The 21,931-nt window shown below is 41.3% G+C and overlaps 1 protein-coding gene across 2 annotated transcripts; it reads left to right on the forward strand.

Moving 5' to 3' along the window:
• The first annotated feature begins 555 nt into the window (after positions 1 to 555).
• LOC141923903 (1-acylglycerol-3-phosphate O-acyltransferase Pnpla3-like) lies at positions 556 to 21,868 on the forward strand. 2 transcript variants are annotated; one of them, XM_074825582.1, is made up of 9 exons: positions 556 to 808; positions 6,536 to 6,768; positions 7,524 to 7,589; positions 10,467 to 10,676; positions 11,806 to 11,866; positions 13,824 to 14,039; positions 15,012 to 15,144; positions 16,310 to 16,426; positions 19,621 to 21,868. In XM_074825582.1, exons 1-9 carry the CDS (start codon positions 619 to 621, stop codon positions 19,910 to 19,912), a joined length of 1,518 nt encoding a protein of 505 aa, XP_074681683.1. In that variant the 5' UTR covers positions 556 to 618; the 3' UTR covers positions 19,913 to 21,868. The 2 variants fall into 2 exon arrangements, with proteins under 2 accessions (XP_074681683.1, XP_074681684.1); XM_074825583.1 differs by lacking the exon at positions 16,310 to 16,426.
• The last annotated feature ends 63 nt before the right edge of the window (positions 21,869 to 21,931 follow it).

The raw sequence follows: 21,931 nt of genomic DNA on the forward strand, positions 1-21,931 counted from the left end.
TAGACTTGCAGGGGCATTTAGCTGCTTTGTATTTCTGGCTAAAATGTTGGTAGAATGTGAACACAGAATTGTGTAAGTTAATGGTTTGAGATACTCAGGAAACGAAGACGGTTCCATACTCTTCCCTTTACCAGCCTAGTCTTCCCATCATCATTTCTCTCCTGCTGGAGTTACTGCAGGGTTATGGAGCGGTGCTTGCTCGCACAGTGCCTGTCCGCCTGAGCCGGGCTCAGCGGGGGGTTCGGGAAACCCTCCGTGTCTTACCTGGAGACTGAGGGGCGCGTTTCCCCCTAGAGCCTTTCCGCAACCCCGCCGGGGCCCTGTCCGGCGGCGCGGGGGTGCAGGGTCGGGCCCCGCGGGACCGGTTCTCTCGGGGACAGGGAGAGACCGGCCGGGGGGGGCGAGGGGCGGGGCCGCCCCTGAGGGGGCGGGGCCTCGCGTGCATCCGCGGCGCGGGATTGGCTGCGGCGCGGGATTGGCTGCGGGGCGCGGCCGCCATGTCAAGGCGCGGGAGGCCCCGGCCGCTCGCGCCTCAGTCGCCTGCCGGCCGCTGTGGGAGCCCGGCCGCTCGCCCGGCCGCTCGCCCGCCCGCCGGCCCTTCCTCGCCCGCCGGCGACGATGCTGCTGGACCGCGAACGCGGCTGGAGCGTCTCGTTCGCCGGCTGCGGCTTCCTGGGCGTCTACCACATCGGCGCCGCCACCTGCCTGCAGGAGCGCGCCCCGCACGTCATCCGCGACGCCCGCCACATCTACGGCGCCTCGGCCGGGGCCCTCGCCGGTGCCGTGCTCGTCGGAGGCGGCTCTCTGGGTCAGCGGCTCCGCCCCGGCGGCGGGGTGGTGGGGGGGTCCGGCGGGCTGAGGGGAGCGGGCGGCGGCGGGGGGTCCGGCGGCTGAGGGGACTGAGGCGAGGGGCACTGCGGGAAGGGGCGGCCGGGCCGGGCCGAGCTGCCGTTGTGGCCGCCGCACGGCTCCGGCCCCGGGGAGCGGCTCTGCCGGCGCTGAGGGCTGGCGGGGAGAGCCGCGGGCTCGGCGGGGCTGCCCTTGCCTTCCCTGCCGGGCCGGCTTGTTTTCTCTCTTTCTCCTTTTCTGCCCCCCCAAGAGGAACACCACCACTGTTATGAAATTAAATCCGAAGGGGTTACAAGGCCCTGTAGGTGTATGCGCTTAGGTCTCAGCCCGTGCACATCAGATCTCTGAAGAAAATACACAAAAATCGCGTTTCCTGGAGGGTGAGGGAAGAGGCAGGTGGTAAAGTTAGCGTGTCTTCACCTTGGATGGGTATTTAGCAGCCTCCCGGGCTTCAGAAATGGTTTTGCCGGTGCCTCATCCGATTTCAACGCTTGTGTAGTCCGATAGTCGGAGTTTTACTGCCGCAGGTAGAGGGAGAGATTGTGCGTGTCGGTCTGAGGAGTCCCTGTGCCTCCTGGCCTCGGAGCTGCAAATACCGGGTGGATGACAACTGCTCTTACCCTTAGCGGATTAAACCTGTTGGGAGAGCGGGAGGTAGCTGAATCCTAACACCCTTCAAAGCGAGCAGGCTGACCCTGTCGTGGGTTTGAAGCAAAATATTTGTGCTTTATTGGGAAATAACGCACCTCTTCTGTAGTTACCTTTGCAGATGAAGTTTCGGTTAGCTTTGGAAAGCTTGCTTTCTCTAAAGCCTCTCCTTCCTTGAGGGAAGGCTAAGAGAGTTAAGGTCACAGCTTAGGTTAGCTTTAACGTGCTTTTCCTCTTTAATCTGTGCACAGTGTATATTGCATAGGTCACTTAGGTATATGATTAGAAACAGTGGATTGATTAAAATCTCTAATTTTAATTGTGGTTTAAGAAATAGAGTTAATCTTCTTTTGTATGTATACTGGATAAAAGATGTTGGTTTGCAACTAAATATAGTCTCTGTTGTGAAATAAGCACTTGTTTTCTAACCGTAGGAAAAGTACACATTATCTTTACTTATTCAGGGCTCGTGAGAACCCAAATATACATTTATCTAGTGAATTAGATGTGCTAGATGTTAAAGTAAGCTTGATACAAGTAAAACATCAAGGTGTTTAGGATAGTGACTTGAATGCAGTTAAAAAACTTACGAAATATCTGGAAATGGTTTTAATTTTAAACTAATGAAATCCACTGAATAAAAGCTTATCTAGTTCACGACTCAACGCTGATTGTTTTCGTTAGCAGTACCCTTAACAGGTTTAGAACTAGAAGGTTTTGTAAATTCATATTTTATCTTACTTGCAGATGGAGGAGGAAAACAATGAGTACTTGTTTGGAATTGGGAGAGGGTTTGGGTTTTGCCTTTAAATTTCTGAGGGAACAGTCCACTGACTCAAAGGAATAGAAGTTCTCTGTACGTGCCGGAGAGTAACGCTGTGAAATGCTTGTCCCTGCTGCTTAGCCACTGATCTCTATCACGTAGGCTTAATTTATTCAAAGCTTTACCAAGAAACTTGTGCTACTTAAACTTTTAAATTTATTTTTGCTGTAATATCCTAACACACTTGAGTTGTTATGAGCCTAATACCAGCTTTTAAAACAAAGCATATTTATCCACAATAACTATTTTTAGAATGTATCCAATTTTAAGTCTTAGCTCGTTGTAAATGATTTAAGAAGGAAGCTGCTTTAAATATTTGAAGTGCTCTTAAACACGAAAGATGTGTATTGTTTACCTGAAAATATGTGTTAACAGCTTTTAAAATTTTTAACATTTTAATAGTTGAGACTTGCAGACTTCAGATTATTCCTTGTCTTTACCTTCTCATATGCCAACTGAGATTTTTGCTTTTCTCTAACTAACAGAATAGCTAGTATGTGTGCCATCACTGTCCAAGGCATTGTATTTCATGGGCAAGTGTATTTCTTCTTTTTTTTTTTAAAAAAAAGGCCACTTGGGAATGTTGGAATACAATGCAAAACCAGCCACTTTCTAAAATCTGAATCATTGTAAATTCATCAAACTAAGAAGTTATTCCCATGTTAATTCTGTATCTTTTTAGCTCTTAATTTTTTGTGAGTTTGTGCTAAAGCAGAGGATTGTAAATAAGCTCTGAAGAAATACTGTGGTATAATAATTTGATGTATTTCATCAGTTCGTATTGTGTGCCTCCCTTACGCTGATCTACTTTACACACAGTAGTTGTTATTTCTGCAGCTGGGGTTGTAAGTCCCACGTGTTCTCACAGTGGCATTTCACTGTGGGAAGGCAGAGCCAGACTCTTCCCGGGGATGGGTAGTGGAAGGATGAGAGGCAGCAGACGCAGGCTGGAACATGGAAAATGCTGATTGGGTATAAGGAAAGGAAAATTACCGTGAGGGTGGTCCCCAGACAGGCTGTGGGGTCTCTGTCCTTGGAGGTCTTCAAGACTTGACCGGACCCAGCCCTGAATTAGTAGGCTTGTTGGCGCAGATAAAACTCTGGGTGTGTACGTAGGTATGTGAACAGGGGCTTTGCCTAAAATTGCCACGCACGTTTCGTCTCTTCCAGGTTTGTAGCTGCATGTTTGAAAGAGAGGGTTTTCTTTGTGCTTCACGTGAGCTGCCGGGTAGGCAGCCACAGTCTGTAGCATTCCAAGTCTGAATAAAGGTAGATACTAGCCACCGAATGGAAAAAAAGTGTACTTTTCCAGACTGAGGAAGAAGTTTCCTTCATTGAATTTGGGGGAAGGTAGAGGGAGACGCTTTGGGGTAACGGTTCTGAGGATGAAATGCCTTCCAGGCTATTCGGAACCAAAACTGAAGGTGCACTCCTCCCGTCAGATCCTCTGCCCGGGTGTCTTGGAGATGGGGTATTTCAGTGGCGATGGGGTCGGCCGTTGCAGCGGGCACTGAACACAGCAGGTTTGGTGGGCGCTGTAAATACCACGTCAGGTCTCACTCTGTGGGAAATTAATTAATAGTTACTTAAACATTAAAAAGAGGAATATAGAAACATAACTGGAGACAGTTCACATTTAATACAAACATTAATTTCTTTAGCTCTCTTGCATTTCAAAAAATAAAACAGATGTACCAAGGTCTGCCTAAAATCCTAGTCTGACTTGAGCTCTAGCCCGCTACCTCTTCCTGAGAAGATCCCATTTTGGAGTTCACCAGCCTAGGAGGTAACTGTATTTTAGTCCTGGTGAGGAAGGAAGGGAGAAGGAGAAGTGTTTTAATATCACATACTCTTGGGTAAACATAACATATGTTTTTGGTTTTGTTTTTTTTTTTTTTTTTTGCTTAGGAACCCTTTTAATATTTAAAATAGGTTGCAATAAATGAAATATGTAAACTTGATTTTTTTCTTTTTTTTTTTTTCCCTGTAGACTACCTCAAATGTAGAAATTCTTGTATGTGGAAGAGATGGGTAAACTGTAAAATCAAATTTCGTTTTGATGAGTAGTTATTTTCTGAAAGGAAGCTGAAAGGAGAGGAGTTCAGATCTAGGCTGTTAGAGGTCAGCAGTTTTGCAGCCCTGTAATGGGGTGTGTATAGTGAGCTGATACTTGCCTGACATTTTTTATGGAGAGAGGTAAATAATCGCAATGCAAGCTTAGTAGAGGCCACTGGTTTACTTTATTTTTTTCTGCAAAAACAGGCCTGCAGTGCAAATGAGTGAGGATGTCACCATGCTTCAAACTTAAGTAATAGCTTAAGCTTCAATTTGACAGGATGCTAGCTAGAAAAACAGGGTCAAGACCTGGCAGAGAAGCGAGAGCGTGTCTGTTTGTTTGCTTATGTGTCCATGCACCCTGTGCTCTTGGTTTGTTTTTTAGAACAAGCAGTTTACTTTCTTGGTGCATAAGTTTTCAAAAATTTTGCAAAAGGAAATAAATGCATGCACTGAGACTGCTGTTCTTGGACAGAGTTCTGGTGGTTCGTTATCTGAGACTCCTGCAACTTGCCTTGGTTTGTCTCTTTAGAAAGTTTAGAAGATTGAACGTTGCTAAATTAGTCTGTTAAAAAAAAAAAGGGAGATGGTAATTTGTATCGGAGTGCACGAAAAACAGAACTGCTCAAACTGTCTACGTAACCACTACGTAACCTGTTTTGGGAATAACTTCTTCACTTGCCAGAGTGTGACTTGTGCTGGTTTTTTAATTAGATGTAAAATGTGTTTTACTAACACGGGTGTATATTTGACCGTGAACAGTGAGCTGTGTCTAAATTGTTTGCTGTCTCCTGGGGTGGGTGGTGGGGTCAGGCTACTGGTATCGGTGGATTCACGGCCCAAGGCTTCACTCTGCCAGGGTGGAATGAAAAAAACCTGTAGTGATAAAAATGAAGTATGTCTGATGCCACAGATTTTTTGAGAGATACTCTTTTGAACATAGACTCTTGGTTTACTGTGTTAAGAATGAGAAATGTTTAGATATTGCTATTTGAGGGGGAAAAATAACATTGTAGAAAGGTAATATTTTTGGAAATTGATCTGAACTCAAGGGCTTAAGCAGAGTTGTTTCCAGTGCAGTGCTCACATTTAACTTGGTAAGTCGAATCCTCTAGAAGGAGTCTATGTAAGTTAAAATAGCCAAGTTCTGAAAATATTTTTAGATGACCTTGTAGCATATCACTGGGGTTAATAACCTGTTACTTTGACCTTCTTCCCCACCCCCTTTCCTCTCCCAAGTTTACGAGCTTATCAGGCAATTTCCTCAAAGTATGCCCTGGAGAAACATGACGTTAAAAATTCAAACAAAACATTGCAGGTGGATGAGCTGCTGTTCTTACTATGACTAGGTGTGTGGTTGTTAAAATGATTTTAGTGTTCTTGGGGAACAGTCGTGTCTTCTGTAGTGATTTGAGCTACTCCCAAATGCTGGTTTAATTGGAGAAGAAATTACTACATGTCCATTACATATTGGTAAAAACGCACCAATTTAGGTGGAGACCTGTGTGGGAGGTGTTACAGAAGCCCTTCGCTTCCTTACCCACTAAAAAACTTCACTCCTGACATTCCTTACCATAAGTTCACATTTAACGTTCTCTTTACTGTGTTTATATGTAAATGAAGATAAATGGTGCCCTGAAACCTTAAGTTTGGTTAAAGCCCAACAAGCGTTACTAGCTGTGATGAGCCCAGGTGCTCTGCTCTTCAGCAGATGTGCTGTGGAGTGTAAATCTGGGCATCGTACACTGTAGGGTTTTGTGGATGTTGCGTGGGGGATATGTCCTTGCAGGCATGCTTACAAAGGTCACTCATCTCGGCTGCTTCTTAAAGAATGTGTTTCTGGAATTAATAATTCCCAGTGGAAGCATCTTATATGGGTATTTTACATCTTCAGTCTACATATAAATAACATATGAGTAACCAAGTGTCTGGCTCTTCACCAGGAGTTCTGTTTGAAAGTCTAAAGTGACTTTTTTTTTTTTCCCCCTCAAAAAACTCCTAAACTCTAGCAAACACTAGCGGACAGTTATTTTATCTGTTAAAAAGCTCTTGAATTCTCATGCTAGCAATCAGAAAAGTTGGAGCTCTAGACATGTTTTATTACTGGAACTGTGTTTTTTAGTTTTTGATGTATCTTCTGTTCTTATGTTTTATTTTCAGCTCAAGCTTGTGCAGATGTCCTGGCATTAGCCAAAGAAGCTAGAAAGCGAAATCTTGGTCCTCTTCATCCTTCCTTTAATGTGATAAAGATAATAAGAGATGGACTTATGAGAAATCTTCCAGAAAACACTCACCAGTTGTCATCAGGCAGACTGTGTATTTCACTAACCAGAGTATCAGATGGTAAAAATGCATTGATATCTAATTTTAACTCGAAAGAAGAAGTTGTCCAGGTATGTTCCGTTTTGGCAACTTTAAAAAGTTTCTGTAATCTTAAGTCCATTTAATGTCATCTATTGGATTTCCATTTTAAACATTTTAGGATATTGTGACTTTTGACAATGTTTTAAAGAGGAATTCAAGCTTCATTACCCTGCATTTGCTCACTAGTTTCCCCAGTCAGTGTGTCTGTGAACTGTTTTAGTGAAGAGGTGCAAGGGTTCAATCATAAAAAGGATAAATGCCTTTAAAGTGCAGTGTATCTAATGAAACTATAACCTTCACGAATAAGAATTTCTTTAAGGTTATTCTTATTAAAGCAGTGATCAAGAAACAGTCAAATCCAGTTTTTTAAGATTCTCGGTATCAGTTCCAAAGCTAGTTTAATATGATCCCAGAATGTTGATATTTGTGTCCCCAGTTAGTTACTTGGGTTACTCAGAAAATGTATAGCTTGAGTGAATGATCGTAAACTTTTCCTTGCTAATTAGCATTTCTAGAAATGGTCTTTTAGTGAGTCTTAACTTTTTTTTTACATGGAGTGTGGTTACATTCTATAAAAAAATGTGGAATACACTCATCCTGTTTAAAATAATGCTTGTTAATACCCTTCCTCCCCCCCCCCCCACTTCTTTTTTATTCAAGTGTACTTGCAGGGGATTTTTTGGGTTGCTTGCTCGGTTGTTTTTGCTCACATTTAAAGAGCTAAATGATAATTTCAGTAACAGAACAGTTACCATTTAATTTATACAGTCTCATTTTCCTACAGGCTTTAATCTGTAGTTCATTTGTCCCTATTTATTGTGGCCTAATTCCACCGTCGTTCAGAGGTGTGGTAAGTCTCTATTGTTAAGATCTAACAATAGTTTTAGCTATTCTGGAAATATTAAGAGGCAGTGTATATGTTTTTTAGGTTATCCTACTGTAAAATAAATACCTTCATCATAGCTTCTACGATTGCAGCTGTATGTTACAGCTCTTTAAAAAAGCAAGGAAATGCTAAATGTGTGGAAGATCAGTTATGTGTATTCTCCACCCTGCAAAACACATGCACACTGGTTTTGTCTTTTAAATTTCTTGCTTGCTGATGCAGTAATTGAAAGAGAGTATTCTAATCTAGCAAGTATTAAGCTTAAGGATAAGTATTTATTGAAGAAAGTCATGCTCATTAACCTGCACAAATGTGTAGGAAGGGTCACTTATGCTTGTTTGTTTAAAAAAAAGAATTTTGTAAGATAGTTTATTGTATATGTTTATGTTCTTGCTGTAGGTAGATTTGTCTTAAAATGGAATTGAAGTTCCATGTTCAGTTAGATATAAATAAAGCTTTTTAATGTCTTCTGTCATTACACATTCAGTGGAAGAAAGGTTGCTTTGGAAAGGTAAAGGGTCAGTATATTGGTCTGTTCTATTACTTCACAGGAACTTGATTACAAAACCTCTTAAGACTTCAAGGCTGTACTGGGTTTTCTAAAATCCCCCATTAAAGGGGCAGCAACTGCAGAAAAGTTCGTATAGTTTGTTGTAGGTGTTTTGATTAACTGGTCTGGAAGCAGACATGCACTTCAAATCAAGGCAATGACACTCAACAGCTTTTTGTTACAGTGTTGTATTAACTTGCATTTGCTTTCCTTCCAATTCTTGTGCTCCTTGCACAGGGAAGAATATTGAAAAAAAACCCCTCAAAACATCTTTAACAGTGGCTGATTACAGACTGTTCTCAAGGCAGGCTGGAAGTGCTGAAAGGTCAAGGATAGACATGACATGTATTTTCTTCTTCATGCTGAAATTTAAGCAAAAGTGATTAGAACTGTATAGGGATTTTTCTTTATCTGTACTTCTAAACCTTGTACGTCTCCTTAAACTCTTCCAGATTAAAGGGGTTATGAAAACAGAACGTTGGACTGAATCCAAGGTTGAGGTGGATCCAGGCTAATCTGGCCACTCAGTTCTTGTCACCAGACAACAATGTTATTTTAAAAGGCTTAGTTCAGAGTGCAAAAACACAGAAGTGATGCTTTATTTGCTCAGATTTTGAGGGAAGGGGAAGGAAGGGATCATTGTATCCTTTTGATCTTTCCAATTATTTTAATATGATTTTAATGCTTTGGAAGCATTTTTGATGTCAGTTGGTAAGAATACCACAGCTGCACAGGCTTGGCGTGACTCCTGTAGGGCTTAAACACAGCAGAATGTCAAGTATGTCAGGTTTGTAGCATCTTGCTGTTTACTGGCTTGCTGCTTCCTGCGTATACTTTAAAACAAAGACTTAAGGATGACTTTCAACAGGTATCTCTTCACAGCCAGTTGTGAAGCTTTTGGGCGTGGTGGGTTTCGTCTTTTTTTATTTTTTACCCCTGTCAAACACAGCAATAGTTCTAGTTCAAAAAATTACTAGGGGGAACAGATAGGCAGAAACTCCAAATAATTAAAACCATTTACCTCTGCAGAACAGTGACTCAGATGTGTATTTATACCTTTTAATAATTTCATCAGAAGGCTGCACGCTATGGCTCCTCCTTTGCCAAACCTGTTGTATCGCACTTGGCGATTGCACACGCGCCTCGGTGATTACATTAGATGTTATACACCTGTAGGAAGTTTGTCAGCAGCTGCATGCTGCTGGTCTAAAGAATGTCCAAGAAAGCTGACAGGTGGAGGAACAGGCTGCTCAAGAAGAGTACGTTGGATGAATTGCTCTGAGCTGTCCTCTTTGTAATTCCTAATTTGTTTCTCAGAATGGTCAGGGAGTATCAAGGCAGATGACGTTGGTAATCTGGGTTGCTCCTGCTCAAAACACCCACTCTGGTACCTTTACATGTGACAAGGACCCACTGGTTATGTCTGTTGCCTAGTTAGGAAGAAGGAAGATGCAGCCACTAAACCAGCAAAGCTGCTAATGTGGAGCAGTCTTCTGCCCCTGAAACAACAAACTGGCTACAGCTGGTGCCGCTGGAGAGATGGCTGTTGTGAGTGACTGGAGGAGTTGTCTTTGGCCACAGCAGCTGCTGCACTCTAGATTAATTACCCTGGTACAGAACTTTTCAGTTCTTGGATCTTAAAATGTGTGACGTGATGAGGCATTAGAACTGCAGAAATGAGCATCTGAACACGAAGGAGACAAAAGCACAACCTGGAACAGCTTCTGAACTTGCACTCAGAGCAGAACAGATAATCCATGGCTGTGGGCAAGGTTTCTCAACAATTACCCATTTTTACTTGCAGTTTCTTTATGCCCAAATATTTTTGATGCTTTTATATCAAATTCTAATTACTGAGAGTAATTCTAAGTTACTCTAACTGAATGGTTTAGTTTCATGGGACGTGAGCTTTGAAGTGCAGAGCTATTCTTTCACTTGTATTCTTTCTAAAGTAGCTCTTTGGTTGGTGCTCTCTTTTGAGGAGGAAGGGACAACGGTATTACTTTTTCTCTGCATGTTGGTAGGATTATGATCTTTCAAATGGATTTGCTCTTCCTTAAACATACAGAAAAATCCCAAATAGAATGCTCTTAGACTACCTATGGAACTATAGGTAGGAATGTTTTCTAACTGGCGTTAGAGGACAAAGCATGCTACTCAAAATGTTTAGCCCAGGAGCACAGGCAGAGACTGTTCTGTTAGTCTTAAATACTATTTAATTCTTGCATGAGAAATCTGCTGGTTAGAAATTTTCAGCCTTTGAGACTTCTTTTCCCTGTTAATTTTTGTAGCGCTATGTGGATGGAGGAATCAGTGACAACTTACCTCACTATGAGTCTAAGAATACCATCACAGTTTCGCCTTTTGCTGGGGAGTGTGATATCTGCCCAAAGGGGAATTCCGCCAACTTCCATGAAATGAACGTGACCAACACCAGCATCCAGCTCAGTCTGGGGAACCTTTATCGTTTAACACAAGCACTCTTTCCACCAGAACCTAAGGTAAGTCACTGCCCTCACCTAGTTATTAAAACACCTTTCCCTATAAAAGCCTTGCTTTTGCAGAAAGCTACAGTAATCTTAGTATTTCATCTAGTCATGTAAACTTTTCTGGTGACATTTCTCTTCTTGTTTCTTTTTTTTTTTTTCATAGTGTGTCTTCATTCTCCTTATTTTTAGTCTCTCTGACTAAAAATGCATGTCCTGCTATTGAGTTTCAGTATTTATTTGGGAATTAACACAGGACTCTGTCATAAAATCAACACTGGTAAATTAATAACTGTCAGTTTGTAGTTCTTTCATGTTTACCTGTTAACCAGGTGCTTCAGAACTTAGCAGAAGTTCTAAAGCTTCATGGTTTTATATGGTTCTCAATTTATACTTCATGCAGGCAAGTTGCCTTTAAAATCTGCTGAGGGCTGTTAATGGCAGATCTGATGAGGGAGTTGCTCTTGAATTGCCATTGTGGAAGCTGGAAAAATTAAAACAGACTTTGTCAATTGGCTTGGGATATACTACAGAGGAGAAGTAATGTTCCTGGCTGCAGTAGATATATTTTTAAATAGAGGGTAGATATATTTTTAAAATGGAGTTTTGACCACTTGAAGAAAAATGTTAAATTCTACTTAGGTAGGCTTTAATTGTTGTTTTTTTTTATTTTTTTGTCTAGGAGTACTGTGTAGGTGAGCTGGTGTTGCATCTGGTGAAAGATGTTTCTGTATGGAAAACTCAGTCTGAGTTTGAGCATGAGAATTGCACAGCTGACTTTTCATAGCTTTGGGAAGTGGGAGGCACTGGGAGGGAAAGAGGGAACTGACATACTCCAAGCCACCCTCTCTCAGTGGGGCTTGCATCTGCTGAAAGGCTAGTCAAAGAAACAAAAAGGGAGGAAATTCTTGCAAACTGTTAGAACGCTGTCCTTTTAGGTGAAGTGGCTGAAAGAGAACTTCATGTATGCATCATCACAGTAGGCTTATTAACCTGAATCTGTTGAATTACAGCAGTTGTTAATGTAATTTTTTTCTTACAACAATGGAGATGGAGAGTGGATGGAAGTGGCTTTTCGTTCTGCAAACTGCTGATCTTAAGTTAAATCTTTTATTTGTCTGACTCATTTACCCTGTGCTTGCAGGTACTAGGAGAGATCTGTGAGCAAGGATATTCAGATGCTCTTAAATTCCTGAAAGAGAATGGTATGTAACACCTGGGCGTAATTATTGATGATTAATCTGAATTTATAAAAAAAGAAAGGGTGAGCTAAGAAGGGGCTAGGTCTTTGAGGTTTTTGAAGGTATCATCATAAATTTAGTTCTTGTAGAAATCACGTAGTAACTGTTCACCCAATTTAAGTTGTGCTGCCACACAGAAATTGAATTTTTGGGTTTTTATCAAATTTGTGTGACGTGAGTGTTAAGGCATTGCGAAGTGAAATTACCAAAGAATTCCAATTCTAGGGAAATCGTATTATTGGTTTCTTTTGTGTTAATCGTGAAGGATAGGAATAGCCTATTGTTTCCCACTCCTGTGAAACCTCTATCTTCTTACTGCCTCCTCTCTGCTATCATCCCAGTGAATTTCTAGGGAAAGCCTGATAGCCCAGAACTGAGACCTGGCTAACAGCAATATAAACTCAACCACAGCCAAGTCCTGAGTCTGCATCATGAAAGGCTTTAGAAGACAACTTGTAATGTAGCAGTTGCTGGGACCCGGATGAGTTTAGGAAGAAGAACTGAGAGTTGCTCTGCTCTAGTCCTAGAATTCTAGTAACATATTCTGTATTAATAAATGTTATTGCTCCGCACACTGTGAGACAAACAAGTTGAAGACTAATTTGGTACATGCATGCAGTGAACTGTGTGTCAAACATGCCTAGCCCTGCAGCCTTTGGATGTGGAAACAAATTGGTACTGGGTCAGCTTAGAGGGGTGGGAACTGCAGTGTCGTGTCTGCACTGCTACAGATAGGCCCAGCTGCGGTGTGGACTGATGTGCTCACTGCTTGTACTCCATTATAACCAAGCACTAAATATTCAAGTTCTCTTGGAAAGTTTTTCTTCACTGTTAAAGAATGTCACAGTTCTGCTTAAGAGTGATTTTCTAGTAATATTATTAAGTATTTAATGAGAGAGTCCTGCTTTACACCTTCTACCAGGTGATTAAAAGCAGAAGCTATACAAAAAGCCTAGAATTGAGGGCTGTCTGTGCTACAATGGGTTCTGTTGCTGTACTCCCCCTACAAGTTTCCTGTGTCCGTGTTTCCATCTGACACTCACACCTGAGATTCCGTGCAGCTCTTCCTTGGCGTCTTTCCTCCGCATCCTCTGTGCTTTGCACTGCTGTCCTGCTTTTCACACTGCTGATCCTGTGATCTCTCTTGTTCTTATTCTGTCACAGGTTTGTCTTGTTTCAAGCTTAATCAGTGATAATTATAACCTTTCCAAACTCATTCATTATGCATCTCCTTTCTTGTTAAGTTATTTCAGCTGTAGGAGTTAATTTTTTTTGCCCCATCTGTAACACTTCAGATAACTTTATTACTAAATTCACTGTATATTCTTTTGACATTTGTTTTTTAGGAGTAATTGTAAGTAGGATGCAGATTCTGTTGCATGTAGGTATGGATCCTAGTCAAATTTGGCAGTCTGTATATATGAATAACTTTATAATGATTTTCTGGAAACCGAGTATAAATACGCTTCTTGTATTTTTTCACTTTGTGCTCATTATCTAGTGCTTGTTTCTAAGGTAATTACCAGTGCTACTTCTTAATTGGCACCAGTTTTGCAAGGCAACCAATGTTGATTTAGATCTGTACTTTGGATGTATCTTAAACCACTATTGTACCCTACTTGCTTGCCTTCTCTACCGTGTTGTAGCAGTGCCTCAGAGTAGTCCTGCGATACCCGCCATGTCAGATCTCTCCAATGTCTGCTGTGTTTGAGGTGTGTTCTTTCACATAACTGTTAAATCAGTTTTCCACCTCTCCTTTAAATCATTTGCTTTCTTGCTGGAAAACAACTTTGGTCAATGACTGTATGTTTCCAGCGCAGTTTCAGTTAATTGTTCACTTTTTCCATGTCTTTAGCACCTCTTAAAGTAAGACCTAAACGTTTGTGGATCAAGTCTAAGTGGAAGCTCTTGACTCTTTCAGGTATTCTGAGTGACTCCATTTACATCCACTTGTCCTTTGCAAAAAGAAATCCTCATGAGCCTGCACAATACATCGACCATATGAAGAAAAGAAAACTGACAGAAAATAACAGAGCAGAAACTTTGAAAGTGGAAGTACTTAACGACCAGCTGAAGCCAAATCCATGGCCTTTGGAGAAGAGCATATTTGAGAGTCTACCTCCTAGACTTCGTAAAGGTACGTGCTTCAGGCTGCTTTCTGTAACTTTGAATGGCAAAATTGGACTTTTTACTTTTTTTCCCCTCTGATTACTCTCATAATTTGCATAAGATGCTTTTTATTGAATCTTAAAACTGCCTGTGATATTAGAGACTAGCTCAACCCAAAAAAGTTCTTTAAATACTTAGTAAATGTGAACACGTACATTTTGATTTTGCTATGGAAATAAAGTTGAAGCAGGAGGAAGGTGCTGCTTTCAACAGTGCAGAGTCGTGAATTGAATTCTCACTTGGTTTTGGATAAATTTTGTATGTGCATGGTATTTTTGTAAGTGTATATTTCACACCAAAGTTGACCCTCAAATCCAAACACTGGTTATCCCTATCTCATTTTTAAGACGGACTTCTGTAGATTTCTAATTCTTTGGCTTTCCTGTCGTCTTAATAAGATGTTAATAGACCAAAACCACTTCTCATATTTCTTTAATCTACAATTTTTATATATTTTTTTTTTGTGGATGCTGATATTGGTATTTTCAAGATCTGAAACTTGTGATCGCCGTGACCTAGGAGAAGAAAATTTGAAGTGTGATATTCCTTACAACTATGTGTAACAATAGAACTCTAGAATTTAAACAAACTCCTTAAAGTTAGAGAGTCTCTAACCAGACAGGAATGCTAGCTAAAACACAAAAGGATTTTTGGACAGGTGAACTTTACATCTTCTTATTATAAATTAATTCTTAATTTATTGCATAAAAGTTACAGGTAATGCCTTTTGTCCCTGTGGTATGAGTCTGTTTCACATGTTTTAAAATAGCCTAGAGAAGGTTTATGGTAAGAGCGTCTTGAGATGAATTCTTTCATTTTATAGCTGAGCTTTATTCAGTAACACTTGGTAATCTTCAGTCAACATTATCGAACTGTGAGCAGATTATTTAAACTGTTTTCAAATCATCTAACATCTTTTTCAAAAATAATTATGCTTAAGCCCTGCAGGAAGCTTGTAAAGAACAGAATGGATTCTACGCTCAGTTCTCTAAACTCTTCCCCATGCGGGTAATATCCTATTTGATGTTACCATACACACTACCGGTGGAGTCCGCTTACTCTGTTGCTTTACGGTAAGAAACTTTTAATGAATCATTTTAGAATAATTATACTTTTGGAAGTTTACTTATTGAGAGCTTGTTCAGTGTTGTAGGCATTCTGGTACTCTAGAATCCAAGCGCTAACTGTCCCAAGACCACTATTTCTGCCTCCAGAATGCATCCTCCTAAAGCCTCTATAGTCTAAGGCTAAATAAATAAACATATTAAGAAGATTCATAAACAATTATTCTTATTACTAGTAGTTGTCTCATAATTGCCGAAAGAAGCACCCTTAATTGCATTTTCCAGGAGCACATTCTTTATTACTGTATTCTGCAGTGGTATTTGAACTCGATCCAGGTAGTTCTTGTGATTTAGCTTCTTTCTGAAGTCAGGAGTGAAAGCCAGTGTTTACTCACCATATAAATTTTCTTACAGGTTTGTTTAGGTTGACTGAGGGTTGTGCTCTTGAAACAGGGCTTAATTTTATAAGTTTTTCAATTCTTGTAAAGGAGAAATTATGCTAAATGAATGCACCATGAACCCTAAATGTTGTGCTTGCTTAAGAGAATTCCAGTCCTTGAGCAGCAGATGCCATGACTAAAAAATCAAATGTTCTGTAAATGGAACCACATAGAAGTCCAGTAAAATATTTTGTTTCTGTTTCTGCCACTTAATGTGGCACTTCTGTGCCATTTTTGGGGAGGAAGCAAGTTTCAACAGAATTTTTGTGGGGGTTTTTCCCCCTCATCCCCCTCCAGTGTAACTGACTTCCGTTAAGAGTGTCATAAGGAAAGAAATACATTTGTGACACTGTTCTGTTTCTGCTTTCTATTTGTTCTTCCACTGTGCTTTTCTTTTGTTCTCCCCTCCTCTTCCACCTAACTTTACACTGACAGAAAGCTCCTCCCACCCAGGAGGAGGCCTGGGAGACAGGAGCATTTTGCAGACTTCCTGAATGTTGATCGCAGGGTGTGGAGGGCACGAACTGGTCAGCCACTCAGCCTAGGTTGGAGATGAGGGAGCTAGATGGGCTGTCAGGGAGGTGGGGAAGAACTGGAGACCTTGTGGGGGGAGTTCACCTGGGGAGAATGAACGCTGTGTTACGCTTTGTTGGATGTTGGACGTGGTATGTAAAAATACAACGTGGATGAGCTCTACTGCTTACACGGCAACTGTGTGTTGGTTTTGGCCGCAGGTTAGTGAACTGGTTTCCTGACATGCCTGCTGATGTTCGGTGGATGCAGGAACAGCTGTGTCGGATTGCTGGAACAGTTTATTCCCAGGCTAAAAGCAAGCTGTTCTGTACATCCAGGTAAAGTGGAGGGCTGCTCATGCAAATGATGCATTTTTAGAAATTCTCTCCCTTTTGTCAGAGCTTCAAGTACCAAGAAGTTTCTCTCTTAAAATAGGATTTAATGATTTTCTCAAAGGTAACATAAACCACTCCTCGCTGCCTCTAATCCTTAGTATTGTTTAAGTACATTTTCTGGTGCTGCTTCTTTATAACTGGCCAATGACTGCTACACATTGTAGGTGAAGAGGTGTTGCCTGTTGGCAGGCTTATGCTTTCTGGGGAGAGGGCTGGCTTATGGAGCAGGCAGTGGACTGACAACAGAGACCTTGTTTCTTCTCTGCTCCACAGTAGCTCGAGTAATTGGAAAGAAGAGAGGAGGAAAAGGTTGTTCAAGATGTTCTAAATCAGGTATAGCAGGTAGGAGGTGGAAAGCATTAGGAGAAAGACTAGATTCTTAGGAGTCTGGATGGGAAAGGTTGTAAAAAGTAGATGAAATACAGTCTTGTAAGATCGTTGGGATGAATTAAAATTGGATATGTAAGGAAAATTTTTAGGAATCTCTGTTTCTGTGAAAGAGAAACCTCTACTCTAACCTGTTTGTAACTAGGTTCATTGTGCTTCTCTTGCCGAGCTGGTGTGAGATTTAGCCTTTTGGACTTTTTAATTCTGTTAAACTTCGTAGCACTGTGTGTATGGAGGAATCGGTGACAACTCGCCTCAGTGTGAATCTATGAATACCATTACTGTTTCACTTTGCTGAGGAGTGTAGTATTTGCCCAAGGAGCTCTTTCACAAAATGAGTATGACCAATATTCAGTTTAGATTTTCCTGCTAAAAAATGGACTTGTTGCTGAAACAGAGTTGCACAGCCATGTCGGAGTAGTGCTAGAAGTCGAGAAACATAGGCTCTCTCTGAGTTCCAAATGCTTACAAATATGAAGTCCCCTGAGATTTGGTGTGAAAAAGTATCAATCCAGACTTCAGCAGAGTAGGTCGTATCGATTTTACTGTAATTTTTCTGATGATTATCTCAGCTCCTGGGTTTCCTGGGTAGGAGGTGGAAGAATGGAGAGAGAAATTAGCCTAAAAAGCTGTTAGGAATTAACAGAATAAAAGCTTCCAGGAGATAGCTGTAGCACTGGAGACTCCTAACTGCAGCAGCTGTTTCAGTTAAAGCATTGCCGTGTGCCATATACAGCACATTTTAAAATTCAAACAAAAAATACCCTTTTATTTGAGCCAAGGGTTCTTGAGCTTTTGTCTTCCAATTTTTAGTAATAAAGTTAGATCAGGAGGAAGATCCAAGATGGTCTTTTCTGCCCTGGCAGTGCTATACACTGAGCCATCCGAAATGCAGGTTTGGTATGTCTGAGAACTGCTTCATCCCACTCCTTAGAAGAAGCTTCGCCAAGTTCTGGATTGGCATCGTGAGAGATCCGCTTCATACGCTCCGTCCCGAGAAGTGCAGAGTGGTCAAACCTACTGTTAAAGGTTCTGGCTTAATGGAAGGCTTAATGAGGTTGAGGCTTGGGTTTCCTTCTCCCTTTGGAAGGATTAAATGGTGGCTTTAGTCTTAGGTCGTAAAGATACTTTCTTTTTACAATCTTCAGATTTATCCAGGGTTCAGGAGCGTTTAATTCCTGTATACAAATAGCCTCTCTTCTCCCGTTCTGAAATCGGATGAAGCCTTTTCTTGTATAACACCAGTTGGCTTTGAGGCCATCTCTCTGAGCAGAAATTTAGTTCTTGGGAGATAGTTGCTATCATCCTACTGTCATCTCCTCAGTTATTTGATACCATGTGTAATCCAGTGTCCTTTTCCCCTTCATTTCTTAATGATAAGTCTGACTCCTTTCCACAGTAAATTTGGGTATTGTCATCTTCCTGCTTTTAGCCTTATTGAGCAGCTTCTTGATGTTGCTCATATTCCAGCCTTACTAATCATGAGTGTCTTCATCTGAGCGGGGCATTTGGAAGGGGCACACTACCACAAGGCTGTCTCGGATGTAACTTCTCAGAGGGGTTAGTTGGTCACTGACTCATGATGAACCAGAAACATCGTTTCTCTTCTTGTGTAGCATGAGCTCTTGGCCATCAAACGGGTGGTGGTGGGCACGGGGCCTTTCCTGATGCTTTTATGGTAATTCAGGGTGATCAACTCCCACTGCACTGTTTAGATTCCTGAGTGCTCTGCAGCTTCCTCTGAGTGGATTCCCTCGCGGGTACAGTCCCAGGGCTCTGCCGGTAGAGTCCTGCACTGGATTCTGCAGGGGACTGGGGGCTTGGACTTGTTTTTCCAGCATCCACTAAGAACTTTCTGCTGCTTTTACAGAAAGTAATCACCCCCACCTTTTTTTATGCTCTTCCCCTTACGCCATCAGATCTAGCTTCTCTTTTGGAATCAAACTTAAATCTCATGAAAATTTGCGCTGTTGACAGTTCGAAAATCCTTTTAGGAAACTTAACCTGCTGGATGGTATCGTCTAGTGCACCTAAACTTCAGGTATGGAGATGGGTATCGAAGTGTGTGTACGGCGATTTGGGCTTTTTTCTGTGTCAGAGGGGCTGTGGTGGGTGTGGTTTGTTTTGTTTTGTTTTCCCCAAAAGCACTGCAAGAGAAGAGAGAGAACTTTAAAGAAAAAACTGAATATTCTTGGTGACAACTTCAGTTTCCCCGTTCTCAGATTGGAAGAGACTCACCTGGTGATTCAGGTGCTGTTTTAGTGCAGGAAATTTCTGTTCCAGCTGCTGAGGTTGGTGATAATTGGCTGGTTGTAAAGTGGAATGTGGAGACGGTGTTTGTGAAGTTGAACAACTGTATTTGCTACTCAACTTGTAAATGTTGAGACTATTGTTGTTAATGTTCAGTTAGTGCTGTGATTAGTAACTCAGTAAATACTCCAAGTGGATAGCTGGGGGGAGATGAGGGCTCTTTAAGAGGTGACATACAAGCTTGGGTCTACCCTTCTGAGCTCATCAGAACGTGTGACTTCCAGTGCAGCTATTTTATACCTGCTTCTGAGACAACACAGAATGGCAGGTTTCAGGATTCTTTTCCCGTTGGCCATAACCTAAGTCACTAAATGCATTTAAAATTATCTGTTTTCCTCTAGTGTTCTTCCTTACATGAAGATTCCCTGTCAGACATCTGACCAGTCATGGAAACGTCATTGAAACACTGATAATCTTTTCCTTTTTTCTTTTTTAAACAGGAAAGACAATTATGCATCACTAAGAAAATGTCAAACTGTCCCATCTACGATGGAATTTCTTTCTTCATACTGCAACCTTAAAATGCCTCACTCTTCTGCGGACCTTGAAACCTGGCTCTGGGAATCTTCAGGCTTCATGTACTCAGCTATGAAAAATGCTTCTGCTAACAGGCAGGAGCACCCAGACTTAAACAGCTATCCTAATTTTCTCCCAAATTCTGACGAGTCTGGGTTGGAAATAGATTTTGACTCTTCCTCAGAGACAAGTTTCCAAACTGCTCCAGAGTATTAATTTGGAAGTAGATTCCACAGTTTCCAAAATTCCAATTTGGCAGAGAAATTTAAATCCTAAAGGACTAAAGATCACTTTGTTTATTGCCAATAAGTCTTGGAAAATCATTTGTTTACAGCTTCCTGACAAATCTGCCTTGGGAATTCTACTGGTTTAAGGATTATAAAAACAGTAGCTGCTATACTAAGTAACAGACTACAATTCTGTCAGCACCAGCTCAGTCAACTGTAGTAAGACTTGTAGTAAACAGTGTCTCTCTGGAAATAAATTATTTTTAAAAAAATCTACTTTCAGCATAAAAATGTAAATTCTGTAAACAGATTGTTAGACCAACAAGCATCGATAGCGAAAGCTTTTTAAAAATGTAATTATCAATATTATGTGTTAGGATTACTTTTATAGCACTTATGTGAAATCGGACTTTTAATTCCTAAAGGGAAATACATAAATGAGCTTTTTAGTGGCCTCCGGTGTCCGTTCGCCTTATGTTTAAACATCGTGGTGTGTTCATGGAAAAGTTGTCCGCACTGTAGGAGATCCTGTAGGACCAGTATTGCTCCAGGTGGTTGTATGTATTCCCCAGTTCATACTGCTTCTCCTCTGTGGCTCTTTCCTCTTCAAATACTTCGAGGGAAAAAGGCGTAAGAAGTGGGACACGTTCCCCTGAAGTGCGGACAGGTACAGTGGCAGTGATGTCAGAGGACTTCTTTTGTACTTAAGGGCTTAATACTTGACTAAGAATTGAAAAGTAGGTAAAATAGTGACTGTGATTAGTAGCAAACAGTAATTGGAGAACTTTACAGAAGATGTTAACATAAATCACTGCATAGCAAGTGGTGAATGATGTTTAGGTCTTCTCTTTAATTGCTGCCCAGTTGTTCTCGGTCATTTTTTTCCCTCCAACTTGAGAGATTTTTCTTCCCTCCTTTCGCTTCCCTCTTGCTAAAGGAGGGAAGAAAAAAGGGTCCCTCCGGTCTCAGTGGGGTGTGATAACCCAAAGGAAGTTTTCCAAGACCGCTTGTTAAAAGAAGCAAAAGCGCGAGACTTGGTGGAAGTATCAGCATCCAGGGGCTCTGCAGGTCTCCGATAATGGGCTGAAAGTCAGTGAAATCATGTCTGTATTGAGAGATGAGCTTTTTCAACACTTTCCACTAGAAGGGTTCTGCATAATTTTAATAAAGACAGCGCATCAGTGTGTGGATACACCGGGAGGGGTAAGGAACTGCTTAGATTAACGACTTTTTGGATGTACAAGACATGAGAACAAAACAATTATTTTAACGTAGAAGGAAATGAAGGGTTTGAAGCTGAGTTTGCGCATGTGTCTGGGGGCAGGTGTGGAACGTTTGAGAGCTGCTTGTTCCGGAACGTGAATTCTGTGCAGCTGGGGAGAAGCGGCGGTTGGGGTGTGATGCTCAGGAGAGGGGACTTGGAGCGTGAGCTTCGGCACCCAGAGGTCTGGCAAACAGCAAAGTGTCGCGTTTTGAGTTGGAACAGCTTTTAGGCAGTTTCTCAGTTGCGATTTCCCTAAGCTTGAAGTGCTAAATTTGACAATATTAGAAATTATTTTAGGATGGGGGGGCAGGGGAGAAGGCGTCGGGCTGTCTGTTTCTGTATGCAGAGGACTGGTGCTATTTTACTTCAACTCTTTTGTTTGTTTCTTCTGTGTATATACCTTCAAATTTGCAAGAGGAGTTGGAAATGTTACTCTAACCACAGTTAAAAGATACAAGATCTGTTTTGTATTTGTCTCTATTTATAACTTTAAACTTCCTGTAATTTAATTTTATAATGATGTGCAAAACGTTAGTTTTACCAGGATGTGTTAGAATTTAAGCAGGAGGGGCAAGTTTTGCTTCCTGTGTACTGGAATAGTTAACTACATTTAAATCAACCTTAACCACAGCTCCACTTTTGTCTCCTTTTTCTAAAATAAAAAGACAATTTCTTCTGTTACCATGTTTTCTAAGTTTTCTTGAGTATCATCCACCTAGTGTGAGTTAAATCAGAATGTGTTCA

This window comes from Strix aluco, chromosome 5, assembly GCF_031877795.1.
Source record: "Strix aluco isolate bStrAlu1 chromosome 5, bStrAlu1.hap1, whole genome shotgun sequence".
Taxonomy (NCBI): Eukaryota; Metazoa; Chordata; class Aves; order Strigiformes; family Strigidae; genus Strix; species Strix aluco.

What these genes read in the sequence shown, in the direction of transcription:
- LOC141923903 (XM_074825582.1), top strand. Translation starts at nt 619, where the DNA reads ATGCTGCTGGACCGCGAACGCGGCTGGAGCGTCTCGTTCGCCGGCTGC. An exon ending in CGTCGGAGGCGGCTCTCTGG is followed by an intron (nt 809 to 6,535) that starts GTCAGCGGCTCC and finishes TTTTATTTTCAG; the next exon opens with CTCAAGCTTGTGCAGATGTC. An exon ending in TAAATTCCTGAAAGAGAATG is followed by an intron (nt 11,867 to 13,823) that starts GTATGTAACACC and finishes TGACTCTTTCAG; the next exon opens with GTATTCTGAGTGACTCCATT.